Here is a 21074-nt window from a genome sequence, read left to right as displayed (position 1 = left end):
GGCCGTGGTGATGATAGTTATGCTCAGGTAACGTTTCATAGCTCATTTATTAATATAGAGAAAAAAATGGATGGAAATTTCAGGTCGTTACAGACGCAACCTAGGGATGTAGTTGGCCATTTGCATTGACTTATTACGCACTTATAGAACTTTTACTACATATCATGTTATTTTTATATTCACTGTATTTCACTTGTACCTTTTGCAGGATCGATCCAGGGCTAACCGATCGGACTGTGTTGACGATGGGCGATGAGCACTGGTCCAGCCGAGCGTGGGCTGATGGTCACCCGACTCCTTTAACAAGTTTGGGTCTGGGAGAGATGCCCTTCCTTAGCTCTTTTGAGCCTCGATGTGTTGCAGATTAAGAGGGAAGAGGATAGGCATTCGGTTGACTGATTCCCACTCGCATACCAGTTAGTAACAACAACATTTACAATGCATTTGTGCTCTAAGTATTATGAATACTAATTCGTAGTACGTACTGCTCGTTACATTCGAATACTTACATTTTTATTTTGTACAGATGGAGAGATGACTTGAGGGCGCTGTTAGTTGCGCAGCATACCTTGCCCTAGTATAGGTTCGAGTTGAATATGCACCAGGAGCATGAAATATAATCTGATTAAAGTGTAGCACATCAAAGTTTTTATCTACTAGATATGCATAGTTCTTTTACATTTTACTTATGTTTAAGTGCAGTTCATATGGAGATCCTACATGGATGACATTATAGTCAATTATGTAGTACCTCTTGGTGGAGATGCTGGACATACAAGACGGCGATGGGACCGGACACTAGATGCAGATGAGCAGCAAGGAGAGGGCAGACACATACGGCAGCCACCCTGAAACCGTAGATGACCTGCATGCGGCATTGAGTAGTCTCCTTCTTTTGATTTTATGTGCATAACATCGATTATTTTTATTTCATTTGTATACCATTAATTATTTTTATTTCATTTGATAGCATCAATTATTTTTATTTCATTTGTATAACATCGTTGCATTATTTATGTATAATTGGGAATGCTTATTCATTTTTCCCAACATGTATATATGAATGAAAGTTGTGTATGACAGTTGTGAATGAAAGTTGTAAATAAACGTTGTAACCATATTGGTATTCCTGATTAAAATTGTTTTCCTTGAACAGGTGCATGGATTTGAACATGTATTCTTATGTATTGTTTCCCAATATGTATATGTATATGAAAGTTATGAATGGAATTTGTGAACATACTGGTATCGATTGTCGAGGATAAATGTTTTCTTTGAACAAACGCATGGATGAATATGTTCATTTTTAAAAGGAGACTCTGCTGAAATTTTCACAATATTTCGATACTTTGAATGTGTATGAAAGTTGTGAATGAAATTTGTGAGTATGCTGGTATCGATTATCGAGGATAAATGTTCTCTTTGAATAGGTGCATGGATGGATATGATCATTTTTAAAATGAGGTTATGTTGATATTTTTACAGTAATTCGATGCTTTGAATGTGTATGAAAGTTGTGAATGAAATTTGTGAACATATCAATATCGATTGCCCAGGAAAAATGTTCTCTCTAAATAGGTGCATGGATGGATATGGTCATTTTTAAAAGGAAACTTTTCCGAAATTTTTACAGTAATTCAATACTTTGAATGTATAAGAAAGTTGTGAAATACAAAGAAGAAAGTTGTGAAATACAAATGTTTAAGCCCCGTATGCTTTTGGGAATGGTGTAAAACTTGAAAATTTTTAGGAAAGAAGAACAAAGAAAATATAATTTTATAGACTATTTATATTTAATTTTTCTTATCTCTTGTTAATGATATATTAATATTTTTAAAAATTTAAAATTTAAATATTAATGATTGTAAAATTAATTTTGTTCATTAACTTATTATATTTTTTATTTTTCTTAAAATCAATAATCCCATTTGTAGTTTGAAAAATATAAAGAAAATGAACCCACTTTTTTATATTTAGTTATTGAAGAAAAAAAATATTGAACAACTTAACAAATAAATTTTTTCTTAATTATTATCACATTAAAACATAAACTAAGTATTCAAAATCTTAAATATAAAAAGAGAGAATCGAATACTTAAATTTTTTTAATTTACAAAAAAATATAAATCTAAGATTTACATTATCATGTGTCAGCACTTCTTCATTTTCCAATAAATGTGTAAGCTGCAAAATAGAAAAAAATTTTCTCAATCAAACTATTATTTAATATATTATTAATAAATAATATAAAAAATGAAAAAAATTCTGAATGGGTGTATCACTTAAATTTGGGAGTGGTTCTGTAATGTTGTTTTTAACCAAAACAGAATAATAAAAATGTGGCAGCCGGCCGGTGACTGGACAGCTGGCGCGAGCTGGAGGCTCACCGATCTTATATAACGTGAACACAACTACAAAGTGCACATTTACTCCACGCTGAGGTGTCGTGTTACTTCGACAAGACAAAACCCATAAGCCATATGGGCATCAATGCGTTCACCCGTCCCCTGAGGCACCTCTGTTCTTGCTCAGTTCTGTCCTTTTTAACTCTTTAATTCTCTCTCTCTCTCTTGAATTATTACGATTTGCGTGCTTCTGGATTGATCCTTTTGTATGGGTGATCGGAGAACGGGGCTTGCTCGCTCCTCCTCTAGTTTCTTTCCATCTAGAGCTGAGACTTTCTGGGATTCACTTGCAGTTTTGGGTTTGTGGTTTCAACTTCTGGAGTGTACTCATTGGGGGCTTTTGCATTTCATTTTGTTTGCTGGGAGGAGGTTAAAAGATTCCATCTTTCGCGAGTCGTAGAGGCATCGATCCAATTGAATCTGAATGCCAGGGTATTGGATCCCATGCCTTGGAAAGATGGAAGCTTCAAAACTGGTGAAAGGGTTTGAGCAGACCGAGGGGACTGCTCCGCAGAAAATAAATAAAATAAAATAATTAAATGGGTTTTTTAAAATTTCTCACCTGCAACGTCTGGGTTGAGTTCACGTGAAGCCGACGCTGCATGTCCCCGTGAGTTTTGCGGGCAGGATTTTCGAGAAAGATGCCCGTTTGATCAATGGAGTGAGCTCCTTTACTTTTTCTATCTGAGCTCTCTGCAATTATTAGGGTTTTAGCAGAGTGTGTGGATAAATGAAATTCTTGACTGCGGCTCATTCTGGTTTAAACATCGAAGGCTTGAAGCTGCCGGGTGAGTCAAAAAAGGCACTGATGGTGACTGAAATTGGCGCCTTTTTGGGCTGTTGGGTTAAGGGTTTGATTCCTCGTCAATTCACTCGCTGATGGTGATATTTTGTTGTAAAAGGGAAACGCATCGCGACATTGCATATGCGAGGCCGTAGATCTGAGGATTTTGATCTCACAACTCATATCGGTAAAAACAAGAACAGAGGATAATCAAAAGGCTACGGGCGGGTCGAGTGATTTTTGGCTTTTTAGATACCAACATTCTGAATCGGTGTGGATTCTCCGCTGTCTCCGAAGGTTCGAGCACCAGCTGTCTGTGGGAAATTAATTGGATCAAGAGTTCAATTTAAGATCATTATTAGTGCAATCTGGATACACCATTCCAAGAACCCCCCAATCAATGTTCTTAATGGAAGGGGAACGACGACTCGTTCCGAAGTCCTCTGTCAACATCTTCTACCTCTTCTTCTTCTTCTTCTTCTCCGCACTCTCTCTTACACCTGTGGCTAGGTCGGGTGACGCAGAAGGGCTTTTAACCTTGAAATCGTCAATTGATCCTTTGAACACGCTCCCATGGCGAGGGAGCGAGGTCTGCAAGTGGAAAGGGGTCAAAGAGTGCTTGAGAGGAAGGATCTCGAAGCTCGTCCTCGAGCACCTAAACTTGAACGGCACGCTACACGGGAAGAGCTTCAACCAGTTAGACCAGCTGCGAGTGCTCAGCTTAAAAGGAAACTCCATTTCCGGCGAAATCCCCGACCTCTCCGGACTCGTCAACCTCAAGTCCCTCTTCCTCAGCGACAACAACTTCTACGGCGACTTCCCGGATTCCATCTCGCTCCTGCACCGATTAAAGGTCGTAGACTTGTCGGGAAACCAAATCTCTGGCCGCATTCCCGGGACTCTGCTCAAGCTCCGGCGTTTGTTCGTTCTTTACCTGGAAGACAACAGATTGACCGGTAACATTCCTCCCCTGAACCAAACCAGCCTTCGATTATTCAACGTATCAAACAACCAGCTCTCCGGAAAAATCCCAGTAACGCCGGCTTTGGTACGATTCGACCAATCCTCATTCTCCAACAATCTCAACCTCTGCGGGGAACAAATTCAAAACCCATGTAGCGAAAATCCCAACAACGGGCTCACACCTTCGATTAGTCCCGCTTATCCGACGCTGGTTCCGGGCTTAGGTTCCCCGCCGAAGCGGACGAACCGGAAGATGCTGATCGTGATAATCGCGGGGAGCGTGGGCGGGTTGGTGTTGCTACTAATATGCATAGGGCTGATTTGCTTGGCGTGTAATGTAGGGAGGAGGAGGAAGAATAAAGGTTCGGGGGTGGGGTGGAGCAAAGGCGGAGGGGAGGCGATGGCGGAGGGGGAGGCGGGAGGAAATGGCAGGGGAGGTGGTAACAACGGGAGAGAGCAGGGGGGATTGACGTGGGAAAGGGGGGAGGGGTTGGGGAGGTTGGTGTTTTGCGGTGGAGGGGAGATGGGTTACAGCATGGAGGATCTGCTGAAGGCGTCGGCGGAGACGCTGGGGAGGGGGACGACGGGGAGCACGTACAAGGCGGTGATGGAGACAGGGTACATAGTGACGGTGAAGAGGCTGAAGGACACAAGGTACCCCCCCAGCCTGGAAGAGTTCAGGGGGCAGGTGGAGATGCTGGGGAGGCTCAGACATCCTAATCTGGTCCCACTCAGAGCCTATTTCCAGGCCAAAGAGGAGCGCCTCCTGGTTTACGACTACTTCCCCAACGGCAGCCTCTTCTCCCTCATCCACGGTACGCACCGCCCCCGCCCCCGCCCCCGCCTCCTCCCAGCCACCCCCCTAACAACCATCTCCGGTCTCCCTCTGTCTCTCCCTCCCTGTTTACTGTTCTTCATGCTCTAAACTCCAAGTTATTTTTATTTTATTATCTCTATTATTAGAAAATCCATCACTCATAACTTTTTTAAAATAATATATATATATATATATATTAAAAAATGTATTTATTTATTGTTTTTAAAAGAATTATTTTATTATAAATGGTTATGTTTAATATATATAGGTTAGTCAAAGCTGGTGAACATGGTCACGTGGATTTAGTCTTTAGGTAGTAGAAACAGAGATGTAATGTACCGACCTAGCTTTTTGTTGCATACAAGGTGCTCTTTAATATCCTTCACGTGATGAGAGGTTATTTTAGTTGGAATAAAAATCAGGAACAGAGTTAATGAAGTCATTGTGGGCACGTGATTGGTCTATTGAGATCCATTTTTTTAAAATAAGATTTGAATTTTGAACTTCACAGTTTTTATTTTCAAATAAATTTATTTGGAAAATTATATCAGTATTTAATAGCATGTGTTTTTTTTTTTTTTTTCAAAATCTGTATTTAACCTTTTTTTAAAAGATTTAAAAATTTGTTTAAAATACATAATTTTTTTTAGAGTAACGTTGGCACTTATTACTTAAAAATATTAAGCTTCTTTTTTTAAAAGAATAAAATAAAATAAATATTTGGAAATGTCAAATTCAATTTTAGTAGCTAAATCAGACTCAGATTGGTCAATCATATGATGAGAGTGAGGCCTTGGAAGAAGTGTTGGATGGTTGAGCCAGTAGGGTTTGGTAAGGAAATAATGAGAGCATTGCTTGGGGACCAAGCAGCTTCACTTTCCCACCGGGCCAGTGTTATAATCAGAGTTAGAATGGAGGGATTCACCTGCTAATGCAGCTCAACTGCTCAGTCGTATCCTTTCACTCCTTGTAGTCGTGGGTGCAATGGCTTGCTTTGAGGGTAGTGTGGTTCTCCCTGCCTCCCCAAATCATAGCTTCCCCACTTTTGGATTGTATGGAGATCTTGTCGACGATAAGGACCCATTGTGTTTAATATGATTGCTAAAGACCCTGAATTCTTTATTCTTAATTATGAAAGTAGGGTTTGATTGATTGGTGGTCACCCAATTTAGTTACCTAACTTTGCTTATATGATGTTGCATGTCCAATCTTTCCTTGAAAACTTCTCTTTTGAAGGCTCCATTATTTCTTTTGTGTGCCATCTGCGTCTTTGTTCAACCTAATGCATGCAATCAGTCATCCTTCAATCAAAGCATGTAATTGCTCCCCTTTTTCCAGTCTTCACCAAGGCTAATCAATCTGCAATTAAATAATATGTTCTTCTTGTGTATTCAAACTGCCTTTCAGAAGTCGGTTCCTTCTGAATAACGACCTTTATTGTTGTATGCATTGTTTGGATGTGTTTCTTTTGATCATACTTGCCTGTTCCCGTAGCACAATATTTGTATGTCTGTCGTGTTTCCCATTTACCTTCTGCCATATTGTGCTACCTCATCAGTCATCCAAATTTCACGATACTCATATCTAGCAAATTGATTGAGATCCATTTGCAGAAAAAAATTCATTTTCAGTTATTTTGAATGCCGAGCCTGCAGTATAAAAGCTAAACTGGCTTTCCATATGCCTTGTGTAGCTCATGATTGGATTATTCAATCGTTCTAACAATTTGTTGATGGGCTTGATATTCTGAACTGAGGATCTTCTGGCATATTTGCTCACAACTTTATAAGGCCTAAGCTCTTTAAATCTTTTCATTGTCCGAGAACTAGCTAAAGATATATGATTTTTTGACTTAAGGGCCCATATTGTTGTTTGGCACTAAATTCCTATGCTAGGCACTCAAGGCTGGTTTGAAAATTAGGCAGTAACTGCATTCATTCCTGTGCTACAACTTATATAATAATAAACTGCAAATAGATAATTCATACCCTATGCTATTGCATGTTTCTTGTTGTTAAGATTAATTTTGACAATTGGCACTATTCTCTCGCTGCATCAAATTTGGAGCTCTTGATGAATAGAAATTGAATTTGCTTGAGCAGATTGGTTTAAAATAAAATTCAAACATAGGCATATAACATAACGATATTTGGATCTAGACTTAGAGCAAGAAATCTATTATAAAATTCTTAGAATTAACACTTCTCCCAAACTCGATATAAACAGTCAACAACATGCTTGCATTTGAACTGGTAAATATGCCTTGTGCGTTGCATGTGATTGCATGTGAAAAATCTAGTGTCAAATATTTTATAATTCTTAAAAATGTTTAGATATTTTTTTCTTAGAAACAAATTAATAATGTATTGTCATAATTAAGTTTATAAATATTGAAAAGTATGGAGATTCAAAGTTATTTATAAAAATTTAGGGTCCATTTTGTTGTGGAAAGCATTTTCCATTTTTCATTTCTAGTTTTCCAAAGAATATATAAAAATTTCAGCTTATAGTTTTCAAGATTCCTAAGTTTGTTTAGTTGCAGAAAATAAATTTTCTTTTTTTATTTCTAGATTTTTAAATAATTACAAAAAAACAACTTTATTTTCCAGTTTTTCAAAAATTATATAAGGTGGCATTTTGAGTCATATATTTTAGGGCTTGAATTTGGATGAAACTCAAATTCATAATCCATAAAAATCAAAGTCCAAGATTTGAATTTCATGCTCCCATATGCAAAGTTAGAAGTTAAAAATTTAGAAATAATGTTTTTCAATTTTTCCATAAAAATTTGTAAAATTGGAAAACAAGGTGGCATTTTTTTAATATTTGAAAAATTAAAAACAAGAAATAAAACTATTTCCACAAGAGAGTATTGTCAAAACTTTTTAGTATTGTTCATTTATTTTGTACAAATGATGTAAAATTGAAAAATTAGTTATTTTTTTTGTATTTGTTTTGAAAAATTAAAATGGAAAATGAAAACTATTTTTTCTACAACCAAATAGGCCCTTATATTTTTTATACAACAATAAAATATAAACATATACAAGAAATACTATTATGGCACCATGTAGATAATTAAGTTTATAAATATTAAAAAGTTCAAAGATTCAAAGTTATTTATAAAAATTAATATTTTGTATACAACTACAAAGTACGAACATAGACATGAAATACTATTATGACACCACGTAGATATAAAGACAACAAATCTTTGAAATATTGGATATGATATGACTTGAATGCTCTAATTAAAATTAAATGATATAATAAATATAATATTTATATAACATTATATATAGAAAATCTAATGAATACACCTATCTTTTACACTTTGTAAAAAAATCTTAATATATAACTTTTTGCATTAGAAATATCAATATGCTTATTGCAATTTCTAAATTGTGATTTGCTATCTAAAATCTTTTTAATTGTTATTTTTTGTTTACTTAATGATTCATTAATGAATTAAATTTAAATTTTATTATTTTGAGGGAATTTCTAGGTCTATAGTTTTATTTCTAATATTTATCTTTTAGAAGTTAGGTTATTATTTATCTAAACAATGTTAGTCACTTACACAATAATTTTTAAAGGTGTCAAAGGAATTTGGCTATTTTTGAGTTATAGATTTTATTTAGTAATTTCAATACCATTATGCTTATGTTTATTTAGTTTTAATCAAATGGATTTTTTAAAGGTTCAAGCCTATACTTATTTAAAAAGAACCTTCTAAATCTAATTTTATCAAATATTCAATGAATTTTATTTTATTTAAAAAAAAATTTAGTCTCACTTTTAAAAGACAATAATAGTTTTGTCTACGAAGTGATTCACACCATTTGTACTTTAGTATATGATATCAGTATATATATTGCTAATTTATTTTGTTTTTTTTCAACCAAAAGGAGCTTCCTCTTTTAGATTCAAGCACTAATCTATCTAAAATATTTCTAATATTATTTTATCTATTTTTATTAAGTTTACTTTTTTTGGGGGAATGCATTCCCTTGCTTTTAAATAGAAGGATATTTTGTCCATGAGAAATGATTTACATTATTCGTTCTTTTATGTAGTGTATAGAGAGATTTTGTTTGGCAGAATAGAATACTTGAAAATAGTAGTCTCCAAAGAAGACGAGAATAAATATAATGGCAATTTAATGGGAAGGAGTCGAGATGACAGAGAAGTTAACAATGAAGAAAGTTGAAGTTGTTGGTCCATCTTATCCTTGGTTTTGTGGCAGCTAGGAAATGTATGCTGCAGAGATTAAGGTAACATTGTTGTTGTTGCTTTTGTTGCCAGTATCAAATTAATGATAGAAGCTATGAATGAAATGCGTGTGGAGGGGGGAGGTGGAGGAAGGAGCTGAGAAAATGTAAAAGACAGTAGCTTTTATCCTTGTGCACTTGCTGTAATGTCCCGACCCTCTAGGTGGGCCCGGAGTGTTACTAAACATACATAACATACATATCTCTGATACCAAACATATACAAACCCGCCCAAACAAGGGGAAAACGAGTGTTCTATACTGATCTGTATAAACATAAACAGCAAAAAAACATACATCATCTAATACTTACCGGAGTTTCTAACTGTTTCTCATATACATCCATACATACTAAACATAATTTGCTATTACAATTCCCAAAAGAGACAGACACTGTCTAACATTTCATTAGCTTTGGCAAGGACTGTCTACTGTCTAAATTCAGCCCGGCAAAACGCTAGGCTTGATCCCTCGGAGGACTTGAAACAACATTTGTATGCTAGGGTGAGACACCTCTCAGTAAGACGGATTATATTATCATCAGTGTGTGGCTAGCATGAGATTTCGTGTGTACATATACTGCTAACATTTAAATACATGTAATTGGCATTGTAAAATTTGTACTGCTTAGTAAATCTGAAAATACATACTGTTGGCTTATTATAACCCTTTCTATAGTAAATATGCCCATATATGCCTAGAAGATACAACATGGTCTGTAGGACTAGCGTTGTCACGCCATCACATACACGTGCGACATGCTTCCCCCCATGACGGGTTGTGCGGCCTGGAGGCTGGACCTAGCATATAGCCAACCGACTATAGCTAAGTCAAACATTATAGTAGTATGATGGTGCCTACCTTGTGCCCGAAGGCAGAGTCATCCGGAATTACTGCATCAGATGGAGCCCCGAAATTTATGCATTGGGGAGTACTTTACCTGGGCCACCAATCGCCTTTCCCATATCCACACTCTATCTGAGACGTGTGGTTGCGCCGCTACATACATATAGCTACAGTACCGTGCTCTTACCATGAGATCATAACAATAGGGCTCTACTATCATATATAGCAATTTACATCGTATAAAACTGTGATCATAATTCATTTCATAAAACTGTATAGGACATGAGCTATGCATAATTTTGTAAAAATATCTTCTAGATACTGGCTCGGTAAAAACCGGCATATCATATCTGTCATTAATTGGCTCGGTAAAAATCGGCATTTCACAAACTCGGCATTTAGCTGTCATATCTCATCTCTTGGCATATAGTCATCATATCTCATATCTCGGCATACATCCGTTACATTTCAGTATTACACAAAACCTGCTCATTTAATGCCAATTAAAAACTATACTCATGCCACACAATTTTTCATTTGGTAACTCATAAATAAATCATCTGCTTGAGAAAGTAAATACCGCTACTAAAACTGGGGTATGAATATCTTTAGGTTGTTATTTTTCTAAATATAGATTTTTAACTAAATACAGGAAAAATAGAGATAATCAACCCTACCGTCTTTAGTTGGTTTTAAAACAAGCCTATGGTTTGAAATAACAATTTTTCAATCAGTGAAAACGTTCAGAAAGTCCAATACTATACTTTAAAAATATTATATTTAAATTTACACGGTTGGTTTCGGAAATAAAGTCGGTTAACCGAATCCTAGGCTCGGAAACCCTAGAAAAGCCGTAACTATACATATAAAAACCATTTTAATATTCCATTTGGTTAGAACTCATAAACATAGCTGATATAATATAATCCCCTTACCTGTTTTCCGAAAAAATGCCCCAAAAGGCCGAAACCCTAGCTTTTAGGAGTGGGACCCGAAATACCTGGATCAATAATCCACTTCGCTAGATCTGTAGAGAACTACTTGTAGACCTTAGTGGTAACTTCCAATCGTTGAGTCTGGCGACGATTGGCGAGAAAATCGAGGAGAAAGAGTCCGGTTTGCGGCTCTAGAGAGAGAGAGAGAGAGAGAGAAAGATACTTATTTTTCTAAAATATCAAACCTTGCTTCACCTTTAACTCTTTGACCCGGCCACATTCATCGACGAAATGGAGTCTTCGTCGACGAACTGCAAAAGGGTGTTTGTTGACGACCACTTGGCTTTGTCGACAAACCTGAAGCTTGAATTTATTCCAAACTCTCGGGATCTCTTCGTCGACAGGGACTTGAATTTCGTCGACGATCCCAGAAGGGCGCTCGTCGACGAAAATTGGGATTCGTCAACGAGGCCATGCTGCCCTTTTTCCCTAAGTTTTCCATCCCTCTCTTTTATTAATTTATTCCTTTATCACCTGATTTGGGTTACTACAATCTTCCTTATAAAAATTTCGTCCTCAAAATTTGTTAACTGTTTTCTATCACATCATCTGAACTATCACTGCTCTAACTTTAGGTAAAGCTGGCGGTCACCCACATAGCAGCTCTGTCCCAAATTTATTACCTGCCCTCACTTATGGCAGAGGAATACCATGGTTACATATAATGTCTTGGGAGATTACAATATCTAAACAAAACTCTCCCGAAGACCAAACATACGCTAAATCATAACCAAACCCACTCTAACCACTATACATACATAAAAACCACTTACCTGTTGATCTACTTACCTGACTAGCTCTGAGTGTCTCTGAAAAATGAGGATACTTCTGACGTATTTCTGTCTCTAACTCCCATGAAGCTTCTTCCACTGCGTGATTACGCCACAATACTTTTACTAACAGAATCCTCTTCGTACGTAGCTCCTGCTCTCTACGATCTAGGATTTGAACTGGTATCTCATATACTAACGTGTCCCTGAGTTCCAACGACTTGTAACTGATCACATGCGAAGGATCTGGAACATACCTCTTAAACATGGACATGTGGGAGACGTCGTGAATCCTAGACAATGCGGGAGGTAATGCTATCCTGTACGCCACCAAACCGACTCTCTCCAGAATTTCGAATGGTCCGACTTACCTAGGGCTTAGTTTGCCCTTCCTACCAAACTTCATCACTCATTTCATTGGAGCAATCCGAAAAATAATAGCATCACCTACCTCGAACTCTAGCTCCCGTCTGCGTGTATATGCATAGCTCTTCTGCGGACTCTGAGTTGCTTTAATCCGTTCCCTGATGAGCTTGACCTTCTCTGAGGTTTGCTGGACTAGCTTTGGCCCCAAAACCTGTCGCTCAACAACCTCATCCCAGTACAATGGAGATCGACACTTCCGATCATACAGTGCCTCATACAGTGCTATCTTGATACTGGCTCAGTAACTATTATTGTAGGCGAACTCAACCAACGATAGATATTTGATCCAATTGCCTCCGAAATCCTGCACACACGTCCACAACATATCCTCTAGAATTTGGATGGTCCTCTCTGACTGACCATCGGTCTGTGGGTGAAATGTAGTACTAAGTGTAAGTTGAGATCCCAACGCTTCCTGAAGACTCTTCTAGAACCGGGAAGTAGACCGTGGATCTCTATCTGAGACAATCGACACTGGCACCCCATGCAATTTGACTATCTCTTGCACATAAAACTCTACTAGCTTATCCATGGAATAATTGACTTTAACCGGGATGAAATGGGCTATCTTTGTCAATCTGTCAACCACTACCCAAATCGCATTCCGTTCGTGAAGTGCTAATGGCAATCCCGTGACAAAATTCATGGAAATGTGCTCCCACTTCCATTTAGGAATAAGAAGTGGTTGCAACGGTTTCGCTGGCCTTAAGTGCTCGGCCTTCACCTGCTGGCATGTCAGGCATTGCTGTACGAAACAGGCGATCTCTTTTTTCATGTTAGATCACTAGAAAGATTCCTACAGATCCCTGTACATCTTCGTACTCCCTAGATGTATTGTGTATAGCGAACGATGTGCCTCCTCTAGAATGACTCGCTTAATATCGGCGTCATTCGGTACACAGATCCTGGTATGGAATCTCAACACCCCATCATCGGAGATGTTGAAATCCGGTTTCAATCTATTCTGCACTCTCTCTACAACCTCTACCAGCTCTGTATCTTTTGTCTGAGCTGTCCTGATCCTTTCCCGTAAGGTCGGTTGCACAACCAAGCTAGCAATGAAGGCTTGGTGATTTCCTTCCACTAATTCCACGCCCAACCTTTCCAGGTCCATACTAATCTGATATTGAACTTCCACTGCTGAAACTGACGCATCTACTGACTTTCGACTCAGAGCATCAGCTACTATATTAGCTTTTCCTAGGTGGTAACTAATGATACAGTCGTAGTCTCTTATCAACTCCAACCATCTTCTTTGCCTCATGTTCAGCTCCTTCTAGGTGAAAAAGTACTTAAGACTTTTATGATTGGTAAAAATCTCGCACCTTTCACCGTACAAGTAGTGCCTCTAGATCTTCAATGCATACACTATCGCTACTAATTCCATATTGTGTGTCGGGTAGTTCTTCTCGTATTCCTTAAGTTGACGAGAAACATAGGCGATTGCCTTTCCCTATTGCATTAGAATACACCCGAGACCCTTCTTAGAGGCGTCACTATAGATAACAAATCTACCATCCCCTGACGGAATGGTCAGAATTGGAGCAATAACCAGCCGCTGCTTCAGTTCCTGAAAATTCTGCTCGTACTCATCAGCCCATTCAGACTTTACGTTCTTCCTTGTGAGTTGCGTCAATGGACTTGATAGTTTGGAGTACCCTACTATGAACCGTCGGTAGTATCTTGCAAGAGCCAGAAAACTCCTGACCTCCTGAACATTCTTCGGTCTCGTCCAGTCCACTACCGCTTTTATTTTGCTCAGGTCCACTGATACCCCTTCCCTGGACACTATATGCCCCAGGAATGCCACTTGCTCTAACCAGAACTCGCATTTCTTAAATTTCGCAAATAGCTTCTTCTCCCTGAGCACCCAAAGTGCCAACCTCAAATGAACTGCATGCTCTTCAAAACTCATCGAATAAACTAGGATGTCGTCAATGAAAACGACCACGAATTAATCTAGATACTCGTGGAACATCCTGTTCATCAAGTCCATAAATGCTGCAAGAGCATTGGTCAATCTGAAAGGCATAACCAGAAATTCATAGGGACCATACCTAGTCCAGAATGCAGCCTTCGGTACGTCCTCCGATTTCACCTTTAGCTGATGATACTCGGATCGCCGATCGATCTTAGAGAAGACCTGTGTGCCCTGTAGCTAGTCAAACAGATCATCAATTCTGAATAACGGGTATTTATTCTTCACTGTCACCTTGTTAATCTCTCTGTAGTCGATGCACGTCCTCATCGACCCATCATTCTTCTTCATAAACAGCACCAGTGCTCCCTAGGGTGAAGCACTCGATCAGATGTAACCCTTATCTAGTAGCTCCTGTAGCTGCTCCTTCAATTCCCTCAGTTCTATTAGAGCCATACAATACGGAGCTTTTGAAATCGGTGTCGTGCTTGGAGTCAACTCTATAAAAAATTCTACCTCACAATCAGGAGGCAATCCCGACAAGTCCTTTGGAAACACATCTGGAACTCACTTACTACGGGAATCTCCTCTAGCTTAAGTTCTTCTCTCGACGTTTCTTTCACAAATGACAGGTACCCTTGACATCCCTCCAAAAGTAACCTCCTAACCTGAATAGTTGAAAGGATACGTGGTGCAGAACGCGCACATGACCCTACAAACTTGAAATCCTGCTCCCTAGGAGGCTCAAATACTACCTCTCTCCTGTGGCAATCAATATTGGCATTAGTGGTTGCTAGCCAATCCATCCCTAGAATGATATTGAAGCCGTGCATATCAAACACAATTAAACTGACTGGTAATACTCTCCCCTGAATCTCTATTGGGAAATCCCGAATCACCCTACTACATATAACTACTAACCCTGACAGTGTAGCCACTGCTAATTTCACATCTAATAACTGTGCCTCTAATCCACATAATTTAATGAATCCCCTGGAAATAAAGGAATACGTCGCTCTTAAATCAAATAGTACCACAATTTTATTTGAAAGCATATAAATATTACTTGTCACCACATCTCTTGCGTTCTCTGCGTCGCTAGGAGTTAGGGAATACACCCTCGCTTGGGTCGTACCCCATTGATATCCGCCACGTGGTGCCTGAGCATCTCCCCGATATGGCTGCTGTGGGGGTACATTGCTCCCCGGCGTGCCGCAATCACGCGCCATATGCCCTGGTCTACCACATCGGTAGCGGATACCTAATCCCCACATACACTTCCTTGAATGCCGCTTGCCACAAGTAGGACAAGCAAAGGAAGATGAGGTTCCCTAAGATGTACCACCACCAGTCTCTTGCCGCTGGCCTCCGCCACCACCATATTTCTTCCAAGTGCGCCTTGCCTTACACCTAGATAAGAACTGGAAGGTGCTGACCTCTTCTTCGGAATTTGAATCTTTGAATCCCCCTGCAGGCTCTCCTCTACCACGGCGGCCTTGTCCACTAGTGTAGCAAAATCCTGAATCTGCAGTATCGCCACCTGCTTCAGGATCTCCCTTTTCAGACCCTCTCAAACTTTCATACCTTCCTCGCCTCGTCTGGTACTATAAAAGGAGCAAAACGCGATAACTCCATGAATCTGGCGGTGTATTGTTGAACCGTCAGTTGACCCTGAGTCAGGTTCATGAATTCCTCCATCTTTGCGTTCCTGATAGAGGCTGGAAAGTACCGCTCAAAGAACACCTTTCTGAAGCGGCCCCATGTCATTACCAGCTGTACTGGCCTCTGCTCCTCCAACATCCTCACTGATTCCCACCATCTCGCCGCCTCACCTGTCAACTTAAAAGTCGCGTAGAGCACCTTCTGCTCATCCGTGCAACGTAGAATAGTCAAGATCTTCTCGATCTCCTGAATTCAATTCTCTGCTCAGATTGGGTCTGTACTCCCTGTGAAGGTAGGGGGTTTTAGAGGAGTAAACTGATCGATAGAACCTCCCAACTCAGCCGTGGAACGGTCCTGCCCCTTAGAAGTTCGCACAACTTCAGCCCTAAGCTGCTAGGCGAAGTCCCGCAATACCACTGTGGAGTCATTGCCAGGCTCATGGCCAGCCCCCTCACTCCTACTGCCTCCAGCGTTAGCAGTATTGTCCTTGGACTCCATCCTAAAGAGACAATTGAGAAAGTTGTTTAGAATCTTGGTACCTTACATATCTACTACCACTATAATACTACTTATCTTAATAAACCAACGTCCCTAATGACCACGTACTCTGCCAACCTAATACTCTCATTCTAACTCAAGTTTTGCCTCTCCACTCGGAAACAAAACCGTCTAGGGATTGCCGTGATTTTCTGAACCCGTTGACTGACCCAAAAAAACACATGGATTTTTGCCTCTAGGCTTACGAAGCAAAACTCGAAAGTCCTGTCATACCCATTCCTATCGTGGTTCTACTCTGACACCTATACTCTAGTAAGACCATCTTACTTAGTTTGCAGAACCTAGCAACCTAGGCTCTGATACCACCTGTAACGCCCCGATCCTCTAGGTGAGTCCGAAGTTTTACTAAACATACATAACATACATATCTCTGATACTAAAGATATATACAACCCGCCCAAACAAGGGGAAAACGGGTATTCCATACTGATCTGTATAAACATACACAGCGAAAAAACATACATCATCTAATACTTTCCAGAGTCTGTTTCCCATATACAACCATACATGCTAAAAACATAATATGCTATTACAATTCCCAAAAGAGACAGACATTGTCTAACATCTCACCAGCTCTGGCAAGGATTGTCTATTGTCTAAAGGCTCGATCCCTCGGAGGAATCGAAACAACATTTGTATGCTAGGGTGAGACACTTCTCAGTAAGACGGATTATATTATCATCAGTGTGTGACTAGCATGAGATTTTGTGTATACATATACTATTAATATTTAAATACATTTAGTTGGCATTGTAAAATCTGTATTGCTTTATAAATCCAAAAATACATACTGGTGGCTCAATATAGCCATTTTTATAGTAAATATACCCATATATGCCTAGAAGATACAACCTGATCTGTAGGACTAGCGTCATCACGCCATCACATACATGTGCGACATGCTTTCCCCCATGACGGGTTGTGCGGCCTGGAGGCTGGACCTAGCATATAGTCGGCCGACTATAGCTAAGTCAAACATAATAGTAGTACGATGGTGCCTACCTTGTGCCCAAAGGCAGAGTCATCCGGAATTATTGCATCGGATGGAGCCTCGAAATTTATGCATCAGGGAGTACTTTAGCAGGCCACCAATCGCCTTTCCCATATCCACACTCTATCTGAGACGTATGGTTGCACCCCTACATACATATAGCTATGGTACCGTGCTCTTACAATGAGATCATAGCAACAGGGCTCTACTATCATATATGACAATTTACATCTTATAAAACTGTGATCATAATTCATTTCATAAAACTATATAGGACATAAGCTATACATAATTTTGTAAAAATATCTGCTAGATACTGACTCGGTAAAAACTGGCGTATCATATCTGTCATAAACTGGTTTAGTAAAAATCGGCATTTCATAAACTCGGCATTTAGCTGTCATATCTCATCTCTTGGCATATAGCCATCATATCTCATATCTCGACATATAGCCGTTACACAAAACGTGCTCATTTAATGCCAATTAAAAACTATATTCATGCCACAATTTTTCATCTGGTAACTTATAAATAAATCATTGGCTTGAGAAAGTAAATACTGCTGCTAAAATTGGGGTATGAATATCTCAAAGTTGTTATTTTACTAAATATAGATTTATAACTAAATACGGGAAAAATGGAGATAACCAACCCTACCATCTTTGGTTGGTTTTAAAACGAGCCTATGGTTTGAAATAACAATTTTACAACTGATGAAAACGTTTAGAAAGTCCAATACTATACTTTAAAAATATCATATTTAAATTTATACGGTTGGTTTCGGAAAGAAAGTCGGAAACCCTAGAAAAGTCGTAACTATATATATAAAAGCCATTTTAACATTCCATTTGGTTAGAACTCATAAACATAGCTGACATAATATAATTCCCTTACCTGTTTTCCTGAAAAACGTCCCAAAAGGACGAAACCTTAGCTTTTGGGAGTGGGATCCGAAATGCCCGGATCAATATTCGTTAGATCTGTAGAGAACTGCTCGTAGACCTTAGTGGTAACTTCCGATTGTTGAGTCTGGTGACGATCGGCGGATAAATCAAGGAGAGAGAGTCCGGTTCGTAGTTCTAGAGAGAGAGAGAGAGAGATATTTATTTTTCTAAAGTATTAAACCTTGCTTCACCTTTAAGTCTTTTACCCGACCACATTCATTGACGAAATGGAGTCTTCGTTGACGAACTGCAGAAGGGCATTCGTCGATGACCGCCTAGCTTCGTCGATGAACCTGAAGCTTGAATTTATTCCAAACTCTCAGGATCTCTTCGTTAACGAGGACCTGAACTTCGTTGACGATCCCTAGAAGGGCGCTCGTCGACAAAAACTAGGATTCGTCGACGATGCCATGCTGCCCCTTTTTCCTAAATTTTCCATCCCTCTCTTTTATTAATTTATTCCTTTATCTCCTAATTCGGGTTACTACACTTGCCTTTGTGGTTTTACAATATGAGAGAATAGAGATAGGAGAATTATTGAAGACCACAAATTTTGTCTGGCCTTTTATGTATCTGGGTGGAACTAAGCTTTTGCTCCTTGTGTACCTGGCATGGTGGTGGAGTGATGTGCTATGTGTTGGTTAGATGAAGCTTGAACTCAAAACTGATACTACAATGGTATAAACCAATATTGTTATACTATTGGGGGAATCAAACTGACATTTTAGTCTGGCAATAAACATATTGTCAGGAGGTATGTATTGTATTTGAGCCATTGCAAATGTGTTGCGTTTTTTGTTTTTTTGTTTTTTTTTTTGTGCAGTCGTGTAAATTCCCAGGTATTGTGGTTCAGATAAAAAGAAATTATTTTTTGTCAATTTTTACTTCATAAAACATATTTCATTGAGTGCGCACTTATGTTGGTGGTAAGTAACCTGTCAAGTGATTGAAATCCAAACAACCCTATCAGAAGCAGTAATAGTTGGAAAATGCTATATCTCATTTACAAGTCCATATGTTGTGAGCACTTGCTTGGAAAGTTTCTTGATTGGGAATGTTTAGAATTGTCTATGTTGCTGCTCCGACCTCTAATTATTGTGGTGCATTGTCTGTAGATAATTGCTATACTGAACAATATCCTGTGTTTTGTTTAGTTCCTTTCAAAACCATTGACTCCATACGTAGTACTTGTCTATTTAGACATGTTTTGAATTATTCACATATAATGGTATAAACTATTACCTCATAAGAAGTGTAAGTTAACTAATTTAGTTTTGTGAAAGCACGACTTATCTAGGTTTGGATTTTGGAGTTCAGTGCTATCTTGAAGGAAAGAATAGCATGCAGTGCACCTGGTCAAGTTACTTTTTAACATTGCATTTCTGCAGTTTTTGTTTGGAGGATTGTCTTGCCTGATTCCTTCTGATCTCATGCCATCCTGGCTATTAACCCTGGTTTTTGTCAATTCAAATCTAGTATATTCATAGATTCTTATGCTTGAGGAAATATTATGTGTCTTGACATAACAAAGGTAGAAAGAGCTTTCATGATGGATCCTGTTTGTAACTTGCAATAAGTTAGCTCTTGTTTGCGTAAATGCTTTACTCAATGGCAGGGGCAATTACACCTCCATAGCTCCAGGCTGAATGCACTAATTTCGTGTTGCTCTTATAATAAACTTTTCTGGAGCAATACAATTCATAGTTGACTTCATTTGTGATTATTATGCATGGTTGGCATACATTTTTGGCTTATGTTGGCATTTGTTTCTTCACACTGAGCAGAACACTCATAACTACTTTTACAGGATCAAGAAATTCAACCAGTGGGAAGCCTCTTCACTGGACGTCATGCCTCAAAATTGCAGAGGACTTGGCTACCGGCCTGCTTTATATCCACCAGAACCCTGGCCTGGCACATGGAAACTTGAAATCCTCCAATGTTTTGTTAGGTTCAGACTTTGAGTCCTGCTTCACAGACTACGGCCTGACCATGTTTAGAGATCCAGACTCATTTGAAGAACCTAGTGCTTCTTCCTTATTCTACAGAGCCCCCGAATGCCATGACACCTGCAAGCCGCCCACCCAACAAGCTGATGTCTACAGCTTCGGTGTCCTGCTCTTGGAGCTCTTAACTGGCAAAACTCCCTTCCAAGACCTTGTACAGAAACATGGTGCAGACATCCCTGGCTGGGTTCGTTCAGTCCGTGAAGAAGAGACCGAGTCTGGAGATGATCCTGCGTCTGGTAACGAGGCCTCCGAAGAGAAACTCGGGAATCTCTTAAACATCGCAATGGTTTGTGTCTCACTTGTGCCCGAGAACCGGCCGGGGATGAGGGAAGTTCTAAAAATGATCAGAGAGACCAGGGCAGAAAATCCAGTTTCGTCCAACGGCAGTGACTATTCACCAGGAAGATGGTCAGATACGGTTCAGAGCCTCCCAAGGGAAGAGCATTTAAGCATATGAGTCGTTGGTAAATTTGGAAGCTCAAAAGCATGTACTTTGATTTTTGTTTATTAGACGCTTATTCTTTAACAGGGCATTGTAGAGTCTCCTGGTGTAAAGGTACTCCATTTTTTCTTCATGTTTACTTGGATTTAGGTCGTTTTTTTAGCGGTGGAAATAAAGTTGTCTACTAAATGACTCATGCTTTGTGAGAGCGAGCCTTGTTTTGGTTGTGGTGGTGAGAATGCCAGAGCTACAACTTAAAGAACAAACTATTAGT

General features: G+C 39.1%; 1 protein-coding gene across 1 annotated transcript; it reads left to right on the top strand.

Moving 5' to 3' along the window:
- The first annotated feature begins 2429 nt into the window (after positions 1 to 2429).
- LOC131154453 (inactive leucine-rich repeat receptor-like serine/threonine-protein kinase At1g60630) lies at positions 2430 to 20996 on the top strand. Its single transcript, XM_058107242.1, has 2 exons — positions 2430 to 4967; positions 20157 to 20996. The coding sequence occupies exons 1-2, from the start codon at positions 3590 to 3592 to the stop codon at positions 20813 to 20815; spliced, it is 2037 nt and encodes a 678-aa protein (XP_057963225.1). The 5' UTR covers positions 2430 to 3589; the 3' UTR covers positions 20816 to 20996.
- Positions 20997 to 21074: the final 78 nt, after the last annotated feature.

Source organism: Malania oleifera, chromosome 4 (assembly GCF_029873635.1).
Source record: "Malania oleifera isolate guangnan ecotype guangnan chromosome 4, ASM2987363v1, whole genome shotgun sequence".
Taxonomy (NCBI): Eukaryota; Viridiplantae; Streptophyta; class Magnoliopsida; order Santalales; family Ximeniaceae; genus Malania; species Malania oleifera.
Note: the sequence above shows the minus strand (reverse complement) of the source record. Positions and strands in the feature narration are given on the sequence as shown.